At 37.9% G+C, this 17,845-nt stretch overlaps 1 protein-coding gene across 1 annotated transcript in view, besides 1 other annotated feature; it reads right to left on the reverse strand.

Annotated features, from left to right (window-relative positions):
* Positions 1–306: 306 nt before the first annotated feature.
* Positions 307–17,845, reverse strand: part of CG40470 (uncharacterized protein) — a 146,551-nt gene continuing 129,012 nt past the window's right edge. Inside the window, exon 13 of the mRNA NM_001043170.2 lies at positions 307–627. Within this exon, the coding sequence (NP_001036635.1) occupies positions 369–627 (259 nt within the window). The 3' untranslated portion in view covers positions 307–368. The remainder of the gene's footprint in view (positions 628–17,845) is intronic.
* Positions 1,211–2,080: a mobile genetic element.

A 17,845-nucleotide genomic window follows, 5' to 3' on the forward strand; every position in this document is an offset into this window, starting at 1 on the left:
GTATTGGGGTGTATATGTTGTAAGTGTATTAGTATGTAGGCATATGCTTAAGTCTTAGGGACTTATGGATATGTCACTATATATATATATATATATATTTTTATATATATATATATATATATATATATATAAATATATGCAAAGTAGCTATTTACTTTAACAATAATACGGCCATTATGAACCGGGGCACAATTAGACTGACGTACAACTTTCAAAAATAATACGAGTTTTTTATTAATATTTTATACCTAACCTTCACCTTTACTATACGTAGACCATATGTAGAAAAATAAAGATTATGGGAATGAAGTTACAAAAAGCAGTATTTTTATTCGCGAATATGAATCATAGCTTATACATTATATGCATTAATTTACATATGCTAGTTTTGGGGCGTCAGACAAATAGTGGTCAATCCACTCCTCTATTACGGGTATATTTTGCTTACTCCATTGAATTCCTTCTTTGATATTTCGAAGTGATTTCTCTATTATGTGTTGTGCACGGCCAAAATGTCCATAATGCTCATCGTAAAATTTTTTAACCAAATCGTAACCTTCTTGAGTAGAAAACATTCCCGTTGCAGATGAAATAAGCTTGGTCCAAATATTTGTGTTATTATAAAACCTTGAACGAAATGTAATTTATTTAGTTAAAAATATGCTTAACAATTATACAAACTATTAAAAACTGCGGACGGCGGCCCATTGAAATTGGCTGTATGTGTCCGATCCTTATGACTGACAACCCAATCGGAAGGTAGCACAAAAACTAAAGTGATGGCATACTTAAAGAACAGTAAATTGTTTATAAGAAAAGTAAATTTAAAGTACAAGCACAATTATAAAATATTGGGCCTTATGTGTCTGCTAAAAAGTAACTTCAATTAGACTTGCCAGAAAAAGTATGCATAAGCAAATACAATAGACAACAAACCCAGTCAACTACTTGTATTTGTCAACAACATAGGTCCAGAGCCTACTGTGTGTGTAATTAAAATCAATACGCCATAAACATTTAAAATCATTAGGCGGCATATATCTTTCTAACGATCGCCGGCGCCCTAGTTGTAAATATCGACATGCCTTTACCGTCGACAGCAGACATAAGAAATGTTCAAACTTTTAAACAAAGGGTACATCCGTCAGCATAAAAGCTTTGTCAAATGCAAATTAATTTACCGAACGATGCAGCCTGGCCACAGTTTTTGCAAAGACACTAGAATAACAAGATGCGTAACGGCCATACATTGGTTTTGGTGTTGTGCTAGAAGACGATTTTCGGGCCGAAATCAATTCTTATCGAAGAAACGAATTTACATTGTACATATTAGGGTAGTTTTTGCCAATTTCTTAGCAATATGATAAAATAAAATAATTTTTAAAAATTCGCGCCCTGACTATTATAAATTTAAAGCTTTTTAAATTTGTTTGTTAAAATCGCCGCTCGACACATTTATATTTATGTTTAATTCTAATTTGTCTCTCATCTGACAATTTTTTAAAAGCGAAATATTTTTTTTGAAACACTTTTAATGTTAATGTTACATCATATTAAGTCAAATGATTTAATAAATATACTAAATAATTAAATATGATAACTGTTTATTGCAAAAGTCATACCAAAGACACTAGAATTATTCTAGTTTCTTTGCTTTGGTCATATTTTAAGGCACGAAGTGCGGACGGACACAAGCACTCAACAATCATTGCCTTATTAATTTTTCTCACGCCGCAAGATGAATACTCTAATGACAAATATTCTAATATAAAGCCATTTTTGAAATTTATTTTGTGATAATATGTACATAGATTTGGCTATTCCTAATCTATTTTCAAATAATAATAACGTTAAGGCAATGCAAAACAAGAATTTTTCGCATGGTGCCAATTGATCAAAACTAATATAGATTTAAAGTCAAAGAACTTCTAAGGTGAAGGGCATATTTTGTCAAATTTACAATGCATGAGCATACGTGTGTGTGCACACATACAGTTGTCTGCTATCACTGTATGCTTAGAAAAAATCGTGTACCAAAAAATCGTATGGCGTTACGCATCTTGTTATTCTAGTGTCTTTGGTTTTTACCAACCGAAATCTTCTGTTTTCACTCTCCGCGTCCCTGTCACCTGATAAAAGCCATAGTTATAAGAATGAAGAAAAAAGAATGAATTTAGAAGAGTGGATCACTGGACTGGAAGGAATAGAGAACCCTATTAATTAGCCAGTTCAACGGCGTAATCCCTCCACATCAAATAATAGCTGAATTACGGGAAATTAAATATAAAAAAAAAAATGCTATAGTCGAGTTCCCCGATCATCAGATTATAACTGTTACTCAGCTAGTGTGATAGTTTTGTGCGTTTTGTAGGTGAAAGGATGGGCGTGGCAAGACAAACTATATGAAGAAGAAAAGTCGAAACATTTTTCAAAAGTCTGTTCGTGGCAGTTTTGGGCGGCTTAAAGACGTAGAGTGGGCGTGACAAAAAGTTTTTTGGCAAGTCGATAGAAAATTTTAAAATATATCCAACAACTTTAATAAAATGATGAAAAAATTTACAACAAATTTTCAAAAATGGAAGCGTGGAAGTTTTCGGCGGTTTCCATAGAAATTTTCAATACGAAAAAATACGAAAACATCAACATTCTTCAAAAGTCTTAGAGTGGCAAGATGGGTCAACAACTTTCGCTCCGTCTTTGTCTCTAGAATCTGTGTGCTGAATATCAACCATCTAGCTATTATAGTTGAGAGATCTCGACGTTCGTACGGAAAGACGGACATGGGCAGATCGACTCGGCTATTGATCCTGATCAAGAATATGTATACTTTATATGGTCGGAAACGCTTCCTTCCGCCTGATACATACTTTTCTACGAGTAATGTATAAGTTAACTGAGTTAACCGGACCGATCGTCCGCTCTTAAGCACCGGTCAAATCGCTGACAAAGCATTTGACCGGAAGCTCTTGCATAGCCGGCAAAAGCTCTGCACATTGGCAGAGGCCGCTATGAAGCTTTTATATGTTAGCCTTTAAGTTTTCAGTTTGATTTTGATTACAATAAAGAGCACTTGCTTGCTCCCAAACGAATGCTGACCCTAATGAGGCTCTTCCTTACAATACGTCGGTGGTAGCTACCACCCGGACGATTAACGAGGAGCCCATTTAAGCCAAATTGTACCCATATCCCATGGGAGCAGCCGACTTCGTCAACGGCGAAATTCAGGAACTGCTTAAGAACGGCATAATTTAAAAGTCGAAGTCCCCCTACAATAACCCAATATGAGTCGTAGACAAAGAGGGCACCGACGAGGAGGGCAACAAAAAAATGCGTTTGGTACTGGACTTTCGCAAACTGAACGAAAGAACAGTTCCAGAGAGATACCCCATGCCAAATATCTCAATGATACTGGGGAATCTCGGTAGGCCAAATACTTCACGACACTCGATCTGAAGTCTGGGTATCATCAAATCACGCTCGCTGAACGCGACCGTGAGAAAACGTCATTCTCAGTTAACGGAGGGAAGTATGAGTTCCGAAGACTACCGCTCGGACTCAGGAACACTGCAAGCATCTTCCAGAGAACAATTGACGATATTCTGCGAGGGCAGATTGGCAAGTTCTGCTATGTTTACGTTGATGATGTCATCATATTTTCAGAAAATGAAAATGCCCATGTTAAGCACGTAGAGAATATCCGCAGAAAAGTCACGTTTTTTTAAGAAAAGCGTGAGCTTCCTAGGGTTCATCGTCACCAACAATGGTGCGGCGATTGACCCAGAAAAGGTTAGGGCCATAAAAGAATTTCTAGAACCCAAAAACGTATTTGAGGTAAGGTCATTCTTGGGCTTGGCCAGATATTATCGATGCTTTATCAAAGATTTCGCATCAATAGCGAGGCCCATTTCAGACATACTGAAGGGCGAAAATGGGAGCAGGTACAATTTTCCGAAGCGCAACAACGTACCTTCGAGAAACTACGTAATATCCTTGCTTCTGAGGACGTCATCCTCAGATACCCTGACTATAAAAAAGCGTTTGATCTAACGACAGATGCTTCGGCCTACGGCATTGGTGCAGTGCTCTCCCAAGAGGGACGTCCGATTACAATGATCTCCAGGACATTGAGCGACAGAGAGGTTAACTATGCTACTGGCCAAATTACGCCACTACCTATATGCGGTTAAAGAAATAAACATCTTTACCGATCACCAACCCTTAACGTTTGCGGTATCGGAATCTAATCCGAACGCTAAAATTAAGAGATGGAAAGCACGCATCGATGAATCCGGCGCGCGAATTTTTTACAAGCCCGGAAAAAATAACCTCGTTGCAGATGCCCTTTCGAGACAACAATTCAACGTTGTTGAAAACCAGGTTCACAGCGAGCTCTCACTGACACACACTATCGAGTCCACGGACAAACCGTTGAATTACTTCCAGAACCAAATAATTTTAGAAGAGGCGCGCTCCCCTTGGAAACGCATCTTTATATTATTTGGAAATAAGAGGCGCCACTCGATTAACTTCTCGTGCAAACGAACTCTACTAGAGGAGCTTGCCAACACCATTATCCCTAATGGTGTGAATCCCTTCCACTGTGATCTTCACACGTTGGCACAAATTCATTCTGGTATTGCAAAAATAGGAACACCGACATTTTCGCGGTCGAGGAGGGGAAAGAAATCCTTACCGCCGAGCACAATAGAGCTCACAGGTCGGCCCAAGAAAACGTGAAGCAGGTACTCTCCGAGTACTACTTCCCAAAAATGACCAAATTGGCGAGCCAATTGTAAAACTTGCACCAAAGCAAAGTATGAAACAGGAACTCGGAGAAACACCAATCCCGACCCATGTAGGAGAAATATTACACATTGATATCTTCTCAACGGATAAAAAATTTTTTCTCACCTGCGTTGACAAGTTCTCTAAATTCGCTATGGTACAGCCGATTCCATCGAGAACCATAGAGGATTTGAAAGCACCCCTTTTACAACTCATGAATGTTTTCCCCAAAGCCAAAGCCATCTACTGCGACAATGAACCATCATTGAGATCGCAAACAATAGTGGCTATGCTGGAAAACCATTTCGGCGTCAGCATCTCGAATGCACCGCCCCCCCATAGCGTCTCCAACGGACAGGTGGAACGATTCCATAGCACGTTGATTGAACTCGCTAGATGCCTAAAAATCGATAAAGGCATAAGTGACACGGTGGAGTTGATCTTGCTGGCCACGGCTAGATATAACAAATCTATCCACTTTGTCATTAACAAGAGACCGGCCGAAGTCATGCGGGCAGACCCAGAAGATCCACAAAGTGACGTCCAGGAAAAAATTAAAAAAAAAATGACATGAAAAATTACATGAAAAATGAAAAAATGAATGAATGAAATGAAAAAAATGATTTGACAAGAAACCGAGAAAACGCCTCTCGGCGGAACAGAGTGTTCCAAGTCGGCGACAAAGTCCTAGTAAAGTCAAACAGGCGACTAGGCAACAAACTCACTCACTTATGCGAGGAGAGAACCATCGAGGCAGACTTGGGGACCACAGTCCTAATTAAGGGGAGGGTGGTCCACAAGGACAACCTCAGGTAACCAGAGTGGAGCCCAGTTGCGGTTCCCTTGGAGTATTTTTTTTCCTTACTTTTTTCATTTGTAGCCGCTTGGCATAGGTTTTCAATTATTTATTTTTATTATTTGTAGCCACTTGGCATAAGTTTTCATTACTCACTATTACATATAGCCAATTGGCATAGCTTTTGTTTTATCGCAGCCACTTGGCATAATTTTTTACTCCTTTTCACTTTTATTGGTGGTGGGCAGCTCCATTCTGAACATATGTTAATCAATCACAAATAATTACAGGTCGTTTCTGTCGCTTCTACTTTGTATTCTGGCCGTGACATCGGCCCATATTACAGACTAATACAAAAACACAAGTTCGAATTAACGAACTTACCTATACTGTCAATCAACTTTTAGAAGCTTCCAAAAATGAACAGATCGATACAGACCATCTTTATGAGATGCTTTTAACACGAAATAGAATTATTGTCATGGAATTGCAGAACCGTATGCGTCCGTAAAAGTTTTGCAGTCCCTTAACATCTTGCACTTTATAATTAAATTCCCCAAAATCATCAAGGCCTGCAACAAGATCACAATCCTTCCAAAGGCACACCACGATACGGTGTTGAGGCTAGAAGACAACGTTTTGGCAGAGTGCAACGGAGAAATCAAATCAAATGCTTTGTCAGCGATTTGACCGGAAGCTCTTGCATAGCCGGCAAAAGCTCTGCACATTGGCAGAGGACGCTATGAAGCTTTTTTATGTTAGCCTTTAAGTTTTCAGTTTGATTTTGATTTTAATAAAGAGCACTTGCTTGCTCCCAAACGAACTGCAGCCAACGCTTTTTTTGTCATATTGGTTATCTAGCTTCAAGGGCGGCTGGTAATAACGGAGAGAGTTCTCCCATCATAAACTGGTTATAATCAGGATCGACGCTGAGCAACATCATCAGCACATCACCCCCATCCCCTCAGACTGCTCGAGGGATAACTAAGGCCAACACATATAATAACTTATACATTTTACTCTACGATTACCAGGTTTAAAAATAAGTTAATTACGTAAATTTGTTGAAGAATTAGAGGAACAAGTATAATATGATTTAAAATTCGCTTAGACAATAAATTATCCAACACAGTCTTAGTTTCAACGACATTGAATGATGCATTAGTTGAAGTAATTCGCGAAAAACAAAATATTTGTCACGCTAAGTTGCCCAAGCAGTACGAATGATTGAGGGTAGAACCCTAACCTCATGTTCATACCTTATGTTTTCTAATATCCAAGTGGATAAGCCACAAAAAATAATAATCAACAACAGAGACAGAACAGACTCTAATACAAATTGGGGTAATAACAACTTGTCCTTTAATATAAATTTCGGAAATCAATATTATCCTAAAAATTATCAAAACAATCAAGGACGGGGTACTTGGAGTACTCAGTGTACTATATTCCCCAATAAAGTGCCCGAGTTCAAAAAAAAGATCAGCAACATTAAATATTTTTAGACAATAGCCTCGGAAGAATCACCACCGCAATAAAGTTAAAATTAATAATAAACTATGAATCAGTCTTATTTATACAGGTAAATTTAAAAGGTAGAAGGTTGATATTCAGCATACAGATTTTAGAGACTAATAAGCAAAGCAAGTTTGTTGACCTATGTTGCCACGCCCACTCTAAGGCCCACAAGCCGCGCAAAAATTATCACGCCTATATTTTTGAACCACTTTTCGATATTTTTTTTTTATAATTTCATTAGACTTGTATATTCCTATCAATTTGGCAAAGAACTTTTTGGCCATGTAAGGCCGCGATATTTATGTACGAATTTTTTATTAACTTCAGGTGGTGTATCAATATTACGTATAGCTACAAAATCTCCAACTTTATATTCATAATACTGCTCATTCCTATGTTGTGTGTGCTGGAAATTCCTATTAGCATATAAACAAATAGTATCTAAGTCTTTTTGATCTAAATTAAAATTATATTTTGAGAATATGACCTTCTTGGCTATCAAATAATAGAATACTAGGTGATTTTTGAGTACTACTATGAACAGAATTATTAATGGAAATATTTAATAACTTATAAAAATCTCCCTGCTCTATTGGCTCAGATACTTGAAATTACATAGGTGTTACGATTCTATTCACTCTCTCTACTTGCCCCATTGGCTTGAGGGTGCCACCTTGATATGCTTCACGTCACGTTCTTGAAGGAAGGTCGAAAACTTTAGAGAGGTAAAACAAGGTCCTCGGTCAGAAATAATTCTTTTTGGGCGGCTATAAAATTCAAAATACTTACTAAGTGAGTCTTTTGCTTGCTGTTCTTTGTTTATCTTTGCGTGCTGTTCAGTGGGATTGGTTAAACAAATTTCGTAAATGAATCTATGACTACAAGGAGGTGTTTTCTTTTTGATTGTATACTTGGCAATGGTTCTAAATGATCTATGTGAATTGTATGGAAAGGTATTGGTATCCACGGCTTTGGAATACTATGGCGTGTGCGATTATGAATGATTTTTGGTACTGTGTGTTTCTTACTCTACTTTTCATAGCTGGGAACAAATACTTCCTTATTAAGGGGTTTATACATTTTTCAGCGGAAAGGTGTCTTAATTTTTCATTTCATAACCTAATTATTTGTTCTTCCAAGCAACTCGGAGCATACAGACATAATGATTCGTCACCATTATTTTTATAAATAACGCCATTTAATAATTAAAATGAAGTGTCACGCATTTTTTCAGTTTGTAATATAAGGTGAATATCCATAGGTGTTGCTCCTACTATTCCCATTGCTTTAATCGACCCTACAATTAATTTTTTCTCTAAACTTCAATTCATATGGGTCTACACCCACACCCTGTCTTTACTATTCTCTATGCAAAAATTACTGTCTTCTAACACATAATTTCATAATGTTGCGTATTTTTCCTAGCTTCTGTATCTATTAAATGCGAATTTCTTTCTTTCCTACTCTATTCTCCGGCTATTTTACTATTCCCTACGGATTTCGAAACAGGCTCTACGGTATTCTAAATATATTCACTATTCCCTATGGATTTCGCTAGGGCTCTATGAAGATATCACTATTTTCTGTAAGTGCATCTAATAATTCAACAAGTCTATTCAACGCGTCATATTAACACCAGGTCTAGAATAATCATAGTTTTCCAATTCCAATGACCATATCGCTATTCTAGGGCTTATGGCTTTCCTACTCGATGGCTGCACTAAAGAATTACTATCTGTCACCATTTTAAAATGACTATGATCTAAATAGACTCGAAGTCGAGGTAATGTATTAATAATCGCTAGGGTTTCTATTAAATACGCCAAGCTTTAATATTAATCGGTGATTCATTATATGGCTATTACAAGATGATTATTAAGTAATATTAACAACTTCTTGATGCGCGATGGGTGTGCGCGGAATACTCGACCGCCTATATTCTATCGGTTATCGAATGTTGATTAGACAATGCCGTGTGTTTACAGCTGTTACAAATTTGGGCGCGCCACTTTAAACATACACAGCACTCATGAACACCTGGATGGATCGTATATTTCCGGACGTTGTCTACTACGCTCAGATCTATGTAGAGCAGCTGCCGGCGGTTGTATTGATGGTTGATCACTAGGTGGTACGGAAGCGGCTGAAGTAGATGGCTCATGGTCGAGGTCCTCGATTATGATCACATAGAGCTCCTAAAATTGATGACCTCGCTCTTGGAGGTATAACTGTTCTGTTATGTGGAGATCCATATGAGGACTGGATGCACATCTTGTGCGCTTGCCCCCTATATGCAGATCTGCGGGACCTAGATGGACTTGGAGTGCAGCGCCTTGGCGAAAACTGGATCTTCGAGGGAATCCTGGATGATCAAGAGAAGACTCAACGGCTAGCAATGTTCGCGGAAGAAGTGTTCCTGAGGAGGAGGGGCGTTTAGCTCAACATCTCTGCCGTGTGGTTAGCGGGCGAGAATACTACCACAGTCCGCTGTTGCTTGTCGTAAGAGACGACTAATACAGCGATAGGATTCCTCTAACCCTGCTTGTCGGAGCAAAAGGGGGAGGCCCACCGAGCCTCTTTTCGGTACCACGGGTTGAGCAGCTATCCAAGACTGCTCATTGAGGTAGGCCCCCTGGTGGGAGTATCGTGGTGGCTGTGGTTGGTACCCATATCGCGGGTAGAGCCTTCATGCTCGACGTTTGAGTTACGGTGCTAGTTGCGCAAAACTCGGGTGCTGAGACCCAGAGATCAGTAGAGATTTTAGGTAGATCTCGCTCCTCAGCAAGGGGGAGTGCTTGCCCGGCAAGCAAGTACTCGAATTGCTACCGGGGTGGTCGCTATGTACATAGCTATAGCTTCTAGTCCGGGACGCTTGTCTGGCGTATCCAGACACATGCACCATATGCTCACTTGTGGGGGTATAGGGTGCCGTGGTTGTAATCCCTTCAGTGTGGAACACGCCACGTAAAATAAGTTCGGAGGGATCCGAAAAGCATACATTGTTCTGTTACCCCAGACTAAGGCTCCTCTGGTGGTCTATCTGGTGATAGTTCATGGCGACGCGCAAAGTAGGGGTGTCTACGTTTTTCCCTCTTAATCTTCATGTCAGTTCACCCCCTTAACACCCAGCTCAAAGCTTTAAAGATGTTGGATCCTTTGAAGTTTGTTATGCAATGAATTGAGCATAAAAAAGACGTTCCTGCTAATTCAATCATTTGGACTTCTTCATCAGGTGATAATTTTTCGACGGTTTTTGTTTGGCGTCGGCTCAGGAAATCAGCATTTCCTAGTTGGGATCCCTTGCGGTAAACTATATCGAAGTTATAAGCATTGAGGAATATAGAACGACGTAGCACTGTGTTCGAGATTACGTTGGGTACTGGTTTTGCCGTTGTAAACATGCCCCAACCAGCAACCTTATTTATTTAGAAGGGATACCCATAAACTATTTCAAAAAGAAAAATAAATAATCGTTAAGTCCAATACAAAAAGAGTAGAGCATTCAATAATATTCGGAAACTCTATTACCGCAATTAAATATAATCCAATGACACTCGAAAGGGCCAAACAAATTTTAGTTGGTTATTTTAATTATAGAGTGACGTAGATTTTAAATTATTTAAAGAGCACATAGAGAAATTATTAGTACCACCTCCACTAAAGTAATTCGCGGTCCCTTCCTATTTAAAATTGTTAGTTTATACGCCGAGTTCAACGTAATTAGACTCCAATTACATGAAAGTCTTTTACATTCAGGTATACAGAAAATGCATAAATTACTTTAAGAAAATCAATTCAAAAAACATAATATAGAAACCTCAAACCTATTCCTGAACATTGCCGAGACAAATTTGAGGTAGATATTTATTCATATGACGAAAAAGCATTACATCAGTTGCATTGACATTTATTCAAAATTCACTAGACTTGAGCATACGCCGACGACTTCTTCCTTATAATAAATTTCAACAAAAACACAAATACAAACTTCAGCTTAGACAACCTATTTAATGATATAAAAAATTGGTGCTCCTACTCAGGGGCATCGCTATCCCTATCCAAATGCCAACACCTCCACATATGCAGAAAACACCACTGCACTTGCAAGATAAGGTGCAACAACATCCAAATTCCCACCGTTACTTCTTAATATTTCTAGGAATGACCTTAAGCAACGCATATAAATGGAACACACATATAAACTTACTTCTACCCAAACTACACAATAAACTAAATATAATAAAATGCCATTCTAGTCTTAAATTTAATTGCAACACGTATACACTACTTAATGTCGCAAAGCCAACAGTTATAGCCAAACTAGAGTATGGTTTGTTTCTGTATGTACAAAATGCTGTAATGCTCCCAAAAGCATTATGAGCAAAATAAAAACACCATTTACCTCCGCAATCCGTCTATCTCTCGGAGCTTATCGCTCTACCCCAGTAAATAACTTACTTTACGAATCTTTAGAAATAAAACGAGACCTTCAAATAGCCAAACTATCTCAAAACCTAATCTTCTCCAAAAACACACCAATACATACATTCGTCAAGCATAAAAAAACTAAAAAGAAAAAAACACCAATAATAGACCGAACAATCAAGCTTAGCCTAGAACTTAATCTACCCTACAAACCAATAAAACTCCATAAATACAGGCCATCATTGACCCTCCACAATCTAATAGACACATCACTCAGAATCCATAAGAAAGAACAAACATTTTCAGATCAATACAGAAAATTATACGAACACACAAAAGAATAACCTTTAAACTCATAATTTCATATTCACTGACGGTTCAAAAATTAATTACACAATAACATTCGCCATTACAACGGAAATAGACGTCTTGAAATACGGCATACTGCCTCCATATTCATCCGTCCTCACCTCCGAAACAATCGAAGCAATAAAACTTATTAAAAACCGAAGAGGCAAATTTATTATCTGTTCCGACTCTCTATCAGCAATAGATTCAATCCAAAATACAAATATTAACGACTTTTAGCCCAGCAGAATACGATCGCAAATAACGCAACATGCACCTAAAATTAAAATAATGTGGATTCCTGGCCATTCAGGAATAAAAGGAAATGAACTAGCCGATCAAGCTGCAAAATCAGCAAGCAATATGCCACTTATCCTCACCCCAAACATAAATACCACAGATATAAAAAAACAGCTTAAAGCCGACCTTGCCACTAAAAATAAAGAAAACATAATAAACTGCAGTCCATGGTACCAATCTGTTAATACACATGCACCTCACACACATGCGATTACCTCAAACAATCTCACCCAAATTGGACCAAATAAAAATAATACGACTTCGACTATGACACACAAATATAACCCACCAACACTACCTAATTCCCAATTCAATACCAACTTGTCCGTTTTTCCACGGTGATATTTCAATAAGCCCCACATATTAAACTCATGCCCATCCCTCCTACAAACCAAACAAGACATATTTAACAACACCAACCCTCTAGACCTTCTTAGCAAACCCAATCCAGATAACATACAAAAACTCATACTTTTCCTTAAAAAACCAAATTATACCACAAAATCTGAAAACAAAACAGGCAATTGTACATAAAAAGCCAGCAATTAGTTAGGAAATTAGAAATTGACTTAATTATGATATAATAACATTGTAAATATATATAGCTGTAAGCCCCGTAGCTAATGCTATACTATTTAAGTTAGTCTAGTTTTGTAAACTATTCTATCTATCATAATAAATAAATAAATAAAAACAGAGGATAGAATGGAACGCATTGATGCGCATTTGTAATCAGTTAGCTACACCCAAATTACTTAGGGCAGACAGACACAGGCGGTGCTTTCTCCACTTGACTCTAAAGCGATGCATTAAAACAGCAGGAATAGACTACAATACTACCAAGAACGGCGTAGCAGACGTAAAACAATAAATGAAAAAAATCCGTATAATCAATTTATCTGATGACGATTAAGCGAAATGGAAACAATTCTTTACAAATTACATACAATTAAAAACACAAAATACAAAAGTCGACAGGAATTTAATATTGACACTAGATACAGAAAAGGTGCACATCATAATCATCACACAGGTAAATTAGAAAACCCATTTAAACCAAATAAAATTGTAGAAAAATAGATGAAGACCATTACAAAACCACTAATCAAAATGAGGAAACCAAATACCACAAAACACAATTTAAGAAGCCAAAGATAACTAATACTGTTAAACTTCCACAGGAACCTTGTGTATAATGATGTTGTTTCTAATATTCACCACGGATCACAGTCAACAAATTCAAATAACCAACGCAGTTTCCGACCTTGGCTACTTAGTCTTCTCACGCAATCCAATTCTAATAAGTGCAGTCGATTCGTTCAGAATGAAATATGTATTTACAATATTCATTACTAAAAGAATTAAAACAAATGAAAGAATTCAGCAGCAAATATGCAAAGCCGGGGAATATTTGACATAATAGGTTTATCTTTTAAATTCCTTTTTGGCACACTGGATGAAAATTTTAGACTAAGAATTAACAATTGAATAGATCTAATTGCAGAAAATTCAATTAAACTTCATAAACTAAATAATGTCGTAAGTTTTGTGAATAAAATACTGAAGAAGCTTACTAACTACGAGAACAACCACAATGTATACAATGTTCATTGAATAAATAGAAGACATAGAAAAGGGCATGCAACTTTCACGTCTTGGGCTTTTTAATTTGAAATTACTCAATTACGACAAGCTAGAAAGCATTAACAACCAAAATATAACGAATTATTACTCATTTCACATTTCCCTATTAACCAAAAAACCATCAATACCATTACTGGACTATTCAGATCAACAAACATATTTTGAAAATGATAATAAAATGTATAATCAAGACAAAAAAAGTTAATAATGAATGCATTAAAAAATATAATTACGGGTAAGAATCCAATTTGTAATTTTATACCGACTCCCTCAAAGGAAATTATCCAATACGTTGAACCAAATATAATACTTACTTGGAATCTAACTAAAACTACAAACTCACACAATTTTCAAGAACTAAATGGCGATATAAAAATAAATAAAGTTAAGATTGGTCTAGAATTTGATTTAACTTCTTTGTATTTACCGATTATTGAAACTAACATAAAAATGTAAGAAAATAATAGCGTTTTAAAATAAGGAAAATAAAATAAGAAAACTTACGTTATAGATTTGTTCTTTTTTTTAATATATAATTTTAATATACGGTAAGCAATGGCTTTAAAATTCATAAACTAACAGAGGCAACGAGCTTAAAAGGGATACATAACAGCAATGATGAATTTTAATTTGGGCAAATAATTTAGATTAGCTAATCGCTTTGTCTAGCTTTAAAGCACTCGCGTTCTTTATCCTCTTCTTGTCTTCGCCTAGTCGTCGGTTTAGTGAAGGCGCTAGATAGTTGTTGTTAGCATGAAGGTGATCGTTGATTTGAATGACAATTGATCTGTTGTCTAACTGAGGGAATGTTGAGGACATTTGCGATGTCCACATTTCTCGAATACCAGGGGGGCGCATTGGTGATTCTGCGCAACGCTCGGTTTTGGACCCTTTACACTCTCATTATGTTGGAGTCGGACGTCGTACCCCATATTTGGACGCAATAGGTCATTGAAGGGACCACTAACGCTCTGTATAGGAACACTTTGTTGCTTAGCTTGCTCGCTGGTTTTAGCATCCAGTTCAGAAAATTTATAGGGATGCTGCCTCCATGTAAGCCGCTTGTCTAGAATCTAACACAGGTACTGCTCCTGAGAAATTGCTCTGCGTGGACTTGTTTCCATTGATGGATTTGTTCCAGCTGTTCGTTGAGGATTTTCCTAGACGCTTCGAATCAAGATGGCGAGTTTGCGATAAAGACTGTTTCATCAGCATACATTGCTAGGAGGGTACCAGATCTCTGGGATATGGAAGGTCAGAGGAACGCTAGCTCGACTGCATATAATGGCTGAACTTCCACCTCTCACATCGACCATTTCGCTCCAGCAGATAGTACTTCAAGAGGAGAAATAGCGCAGCTGGAGGGTTTTTAGCTTTAAAAGCAACATGCCACAAATCAAGGGCTTCTTTCACGTCTAGGTAAATATATATATAGACACTTTTCAAAGGCATCAAGGATATGATGTGTACCACGATGGGCTTGTTCTGGTGTTTCCGAAAGCTAAACTGGAATAGCATCCTGAACGCTGCTTACTTCCATCTCGAGGCCTTTGGCTTTTTCAGTACGGCCAGCATGCTCATTATTTTTTATTTCCTCTGATACGTACTTTATGTGCGCGGCACAGGCAATTAACAGATGAATTAGTTTTTTTGCTTCTCGAAGTCGACTTGCTGACAATTCCTAATTGAGTGCGAGAGGTTCAGATTTGAGGCGAGAAAGGCTGACCTACGCATATTTGGTGTCTCTATAGTCCTCCATCGCTCCAGAAATTATGGCCCACGTTGGAATAAAAGTTTTGAAGGCTGGGTCTCTAAATGCTCCTCCAATTTGGCCTGACTCGCCGGATCCAGATTTGGACAGGTACGTGGACGATAAGGCATCCAGAAATTTGTTACGTTGTACACAATCCATTAAGAGCGCGAATATGAGCGTTAAATGCATTTGCTTGGCGAGCTTTGAATTCTCCTGTAGCTGTAGCTCATCGATGACAACGTCCCATTAAGAATCGTCAGCCGAAGTTAAGGCAAAACTTGACAAATAACATGCTAATCGTTCCACTCTATTATATATTACAGTCGCCTTGCGCTTCAAAAATGTTACCCTGTTTGCATCAGCATAAAATAAATTTTTGGCAGCCACAGATATAACTCACTATGCATGTGGAATCATGCGTCACCTACAGAGTTACTTTTAATGTTAATTAAATTTTGACTGAATATTGCAGAACTGAATTGTTGAATACAACAGATTTTGGTTTATTTTCTTAGCGACGTTTGGCAGCGATGGGAATGCATATGTGAAGAAAGCAAGAATTGAATTAATTTCTGGCGAGAGAGTACACGCAGTTGATCTGCATAAAGCTGATGTGAAGCAGACTAATTGTATCTCCAATTTTAGCAATAACTGGAGACATAAATTAAGGTGCTGCTGTCGGCATTTATTTATGTAGTAAGTTTATTTTATAGTGTTACCTTATTGTTTAATGACAATTGTTTATAGTACACTTTATATTGTTTAATGACAATAGTTCTTGCTTATTATTATTTTATTGTTTGATGACAATTATTTAGCTCTAGTTGTATAAGTATATAGCGCGATTGAAAAACTTGAGACTGCTCTCGTTCACCATTCTACTCGAAGTCCCTCCTTTTTGGTTTTTTCGTTAATAAGCGTTGCCACTGCGCGTTACTCTCTTGCTCTGTCTTTCATCGTTCATTTTCATATTTCCTGATCTGGTTCATTTCCCACAATCGGCCCTCCTGATACATCATTCAACTCGAATGAATTTCCACACGGCTTCATATATTCTGCGACTGTCGATGTCCTAAAAGGTCCATCGCCGTCTCCAAGTTTTTCTACGTCATACCTTCCGTGCTTGTTTATCTTAACACTTTATAAGGTCCTAGAAATTTTCCTTTCAACTTTAACCCAGTTCCGTACTGAGTACGCTTAATAGCTACTAAAACATCTATTTTATAAATTTTTTCCCTTTTGCGCTTTAAATCGAAAACCCTTTTATTTTCTGTCTGCAACTGTTTTATGTTTTCGGAAGCTCTTACACGCACCAGCTCTCTCTCCTCATCTAAATCCTTCACTAAGGATTCCTTTATCAACAAATTAAGCTCTAGATCATTCGGAAGACGCATTTCAGTGTCAGTCAAGATTTTAAAAGGCGACACTAAAGTGCTTCTAGGCGGTATGCTATTGATTATTTGCTGCACTTCACTGACATGATTATACCAGTCTCCTGCACTTTCATGACTTAACTTCGACAACATCGACACTACTGTCTTATGCATTCTCTCCACCTGACCGTTTCCACGTGGTACACCTGTTGTAATCACTAGATGCTGAATTTTCTGCTCCTCACAATACAACTGAAATGCCTGTGCAGTGAACGCAGTTCCCCTATCACAGATAATCCATAAAGGATTTCCGTAGCTAGAGATAGTTTTCGTCGAGCCGATGATCTTCTTTCCGCGCTTAATTCACAGTTTAATGGCCTTAAGCTATTAGATGAATCTCCAAAGCGCAAAAAAGCCGCTGGTGGTAGGCTGCCTAAGGCCCCGCAACCACGGGCAAATGATCAACAGGACTCCACAACTGATCAGCTGTCAATCGCAGCAAATCCGCATATGTTGATAAGATCGGCAGCTAAAAAAGATGCGGAGCAAACCGATCAATCCGCTGTGGAGGGACCCCACCCTGTGATTGCTAAAAATTCCGATTTGTCTGTACTGGTTTCTCAACCAGTGATTCCACCTATCTTGATTAGTTTACCACCACAAGGGAACATTGAGTCCGGACTACCGGCACAAGTTGGCACTTCAGAAATACAATCTGCAGGGCCAAAACCCCTCGCGGTGGTTCCACTAAAGAAACAAATTTTCGTTTCTCGGCTTTCCCCTGATCAAACATCGTCTGATGTATTGTCTTATATACAAGACAAAACAAAAGCCGATAATATTAAAGTGGAAGAATTTAACTTCTCTTACGCTAGGGACATATCATCTTTTAAGATAACTGTC

Source organism: Drosophila melanogaster, chromosome 3L, assembly GCF_000001215.4.
Source record: "Drosophila melanogaster chromosome 3L".
NCBI classification, from domain to species: domain Eukaryota; kingdom Metazoa; phylum Arthropoda; class Insecta; order Diptera; family Drosophilidae; genus Drosophila; species Drosophila melanogaster.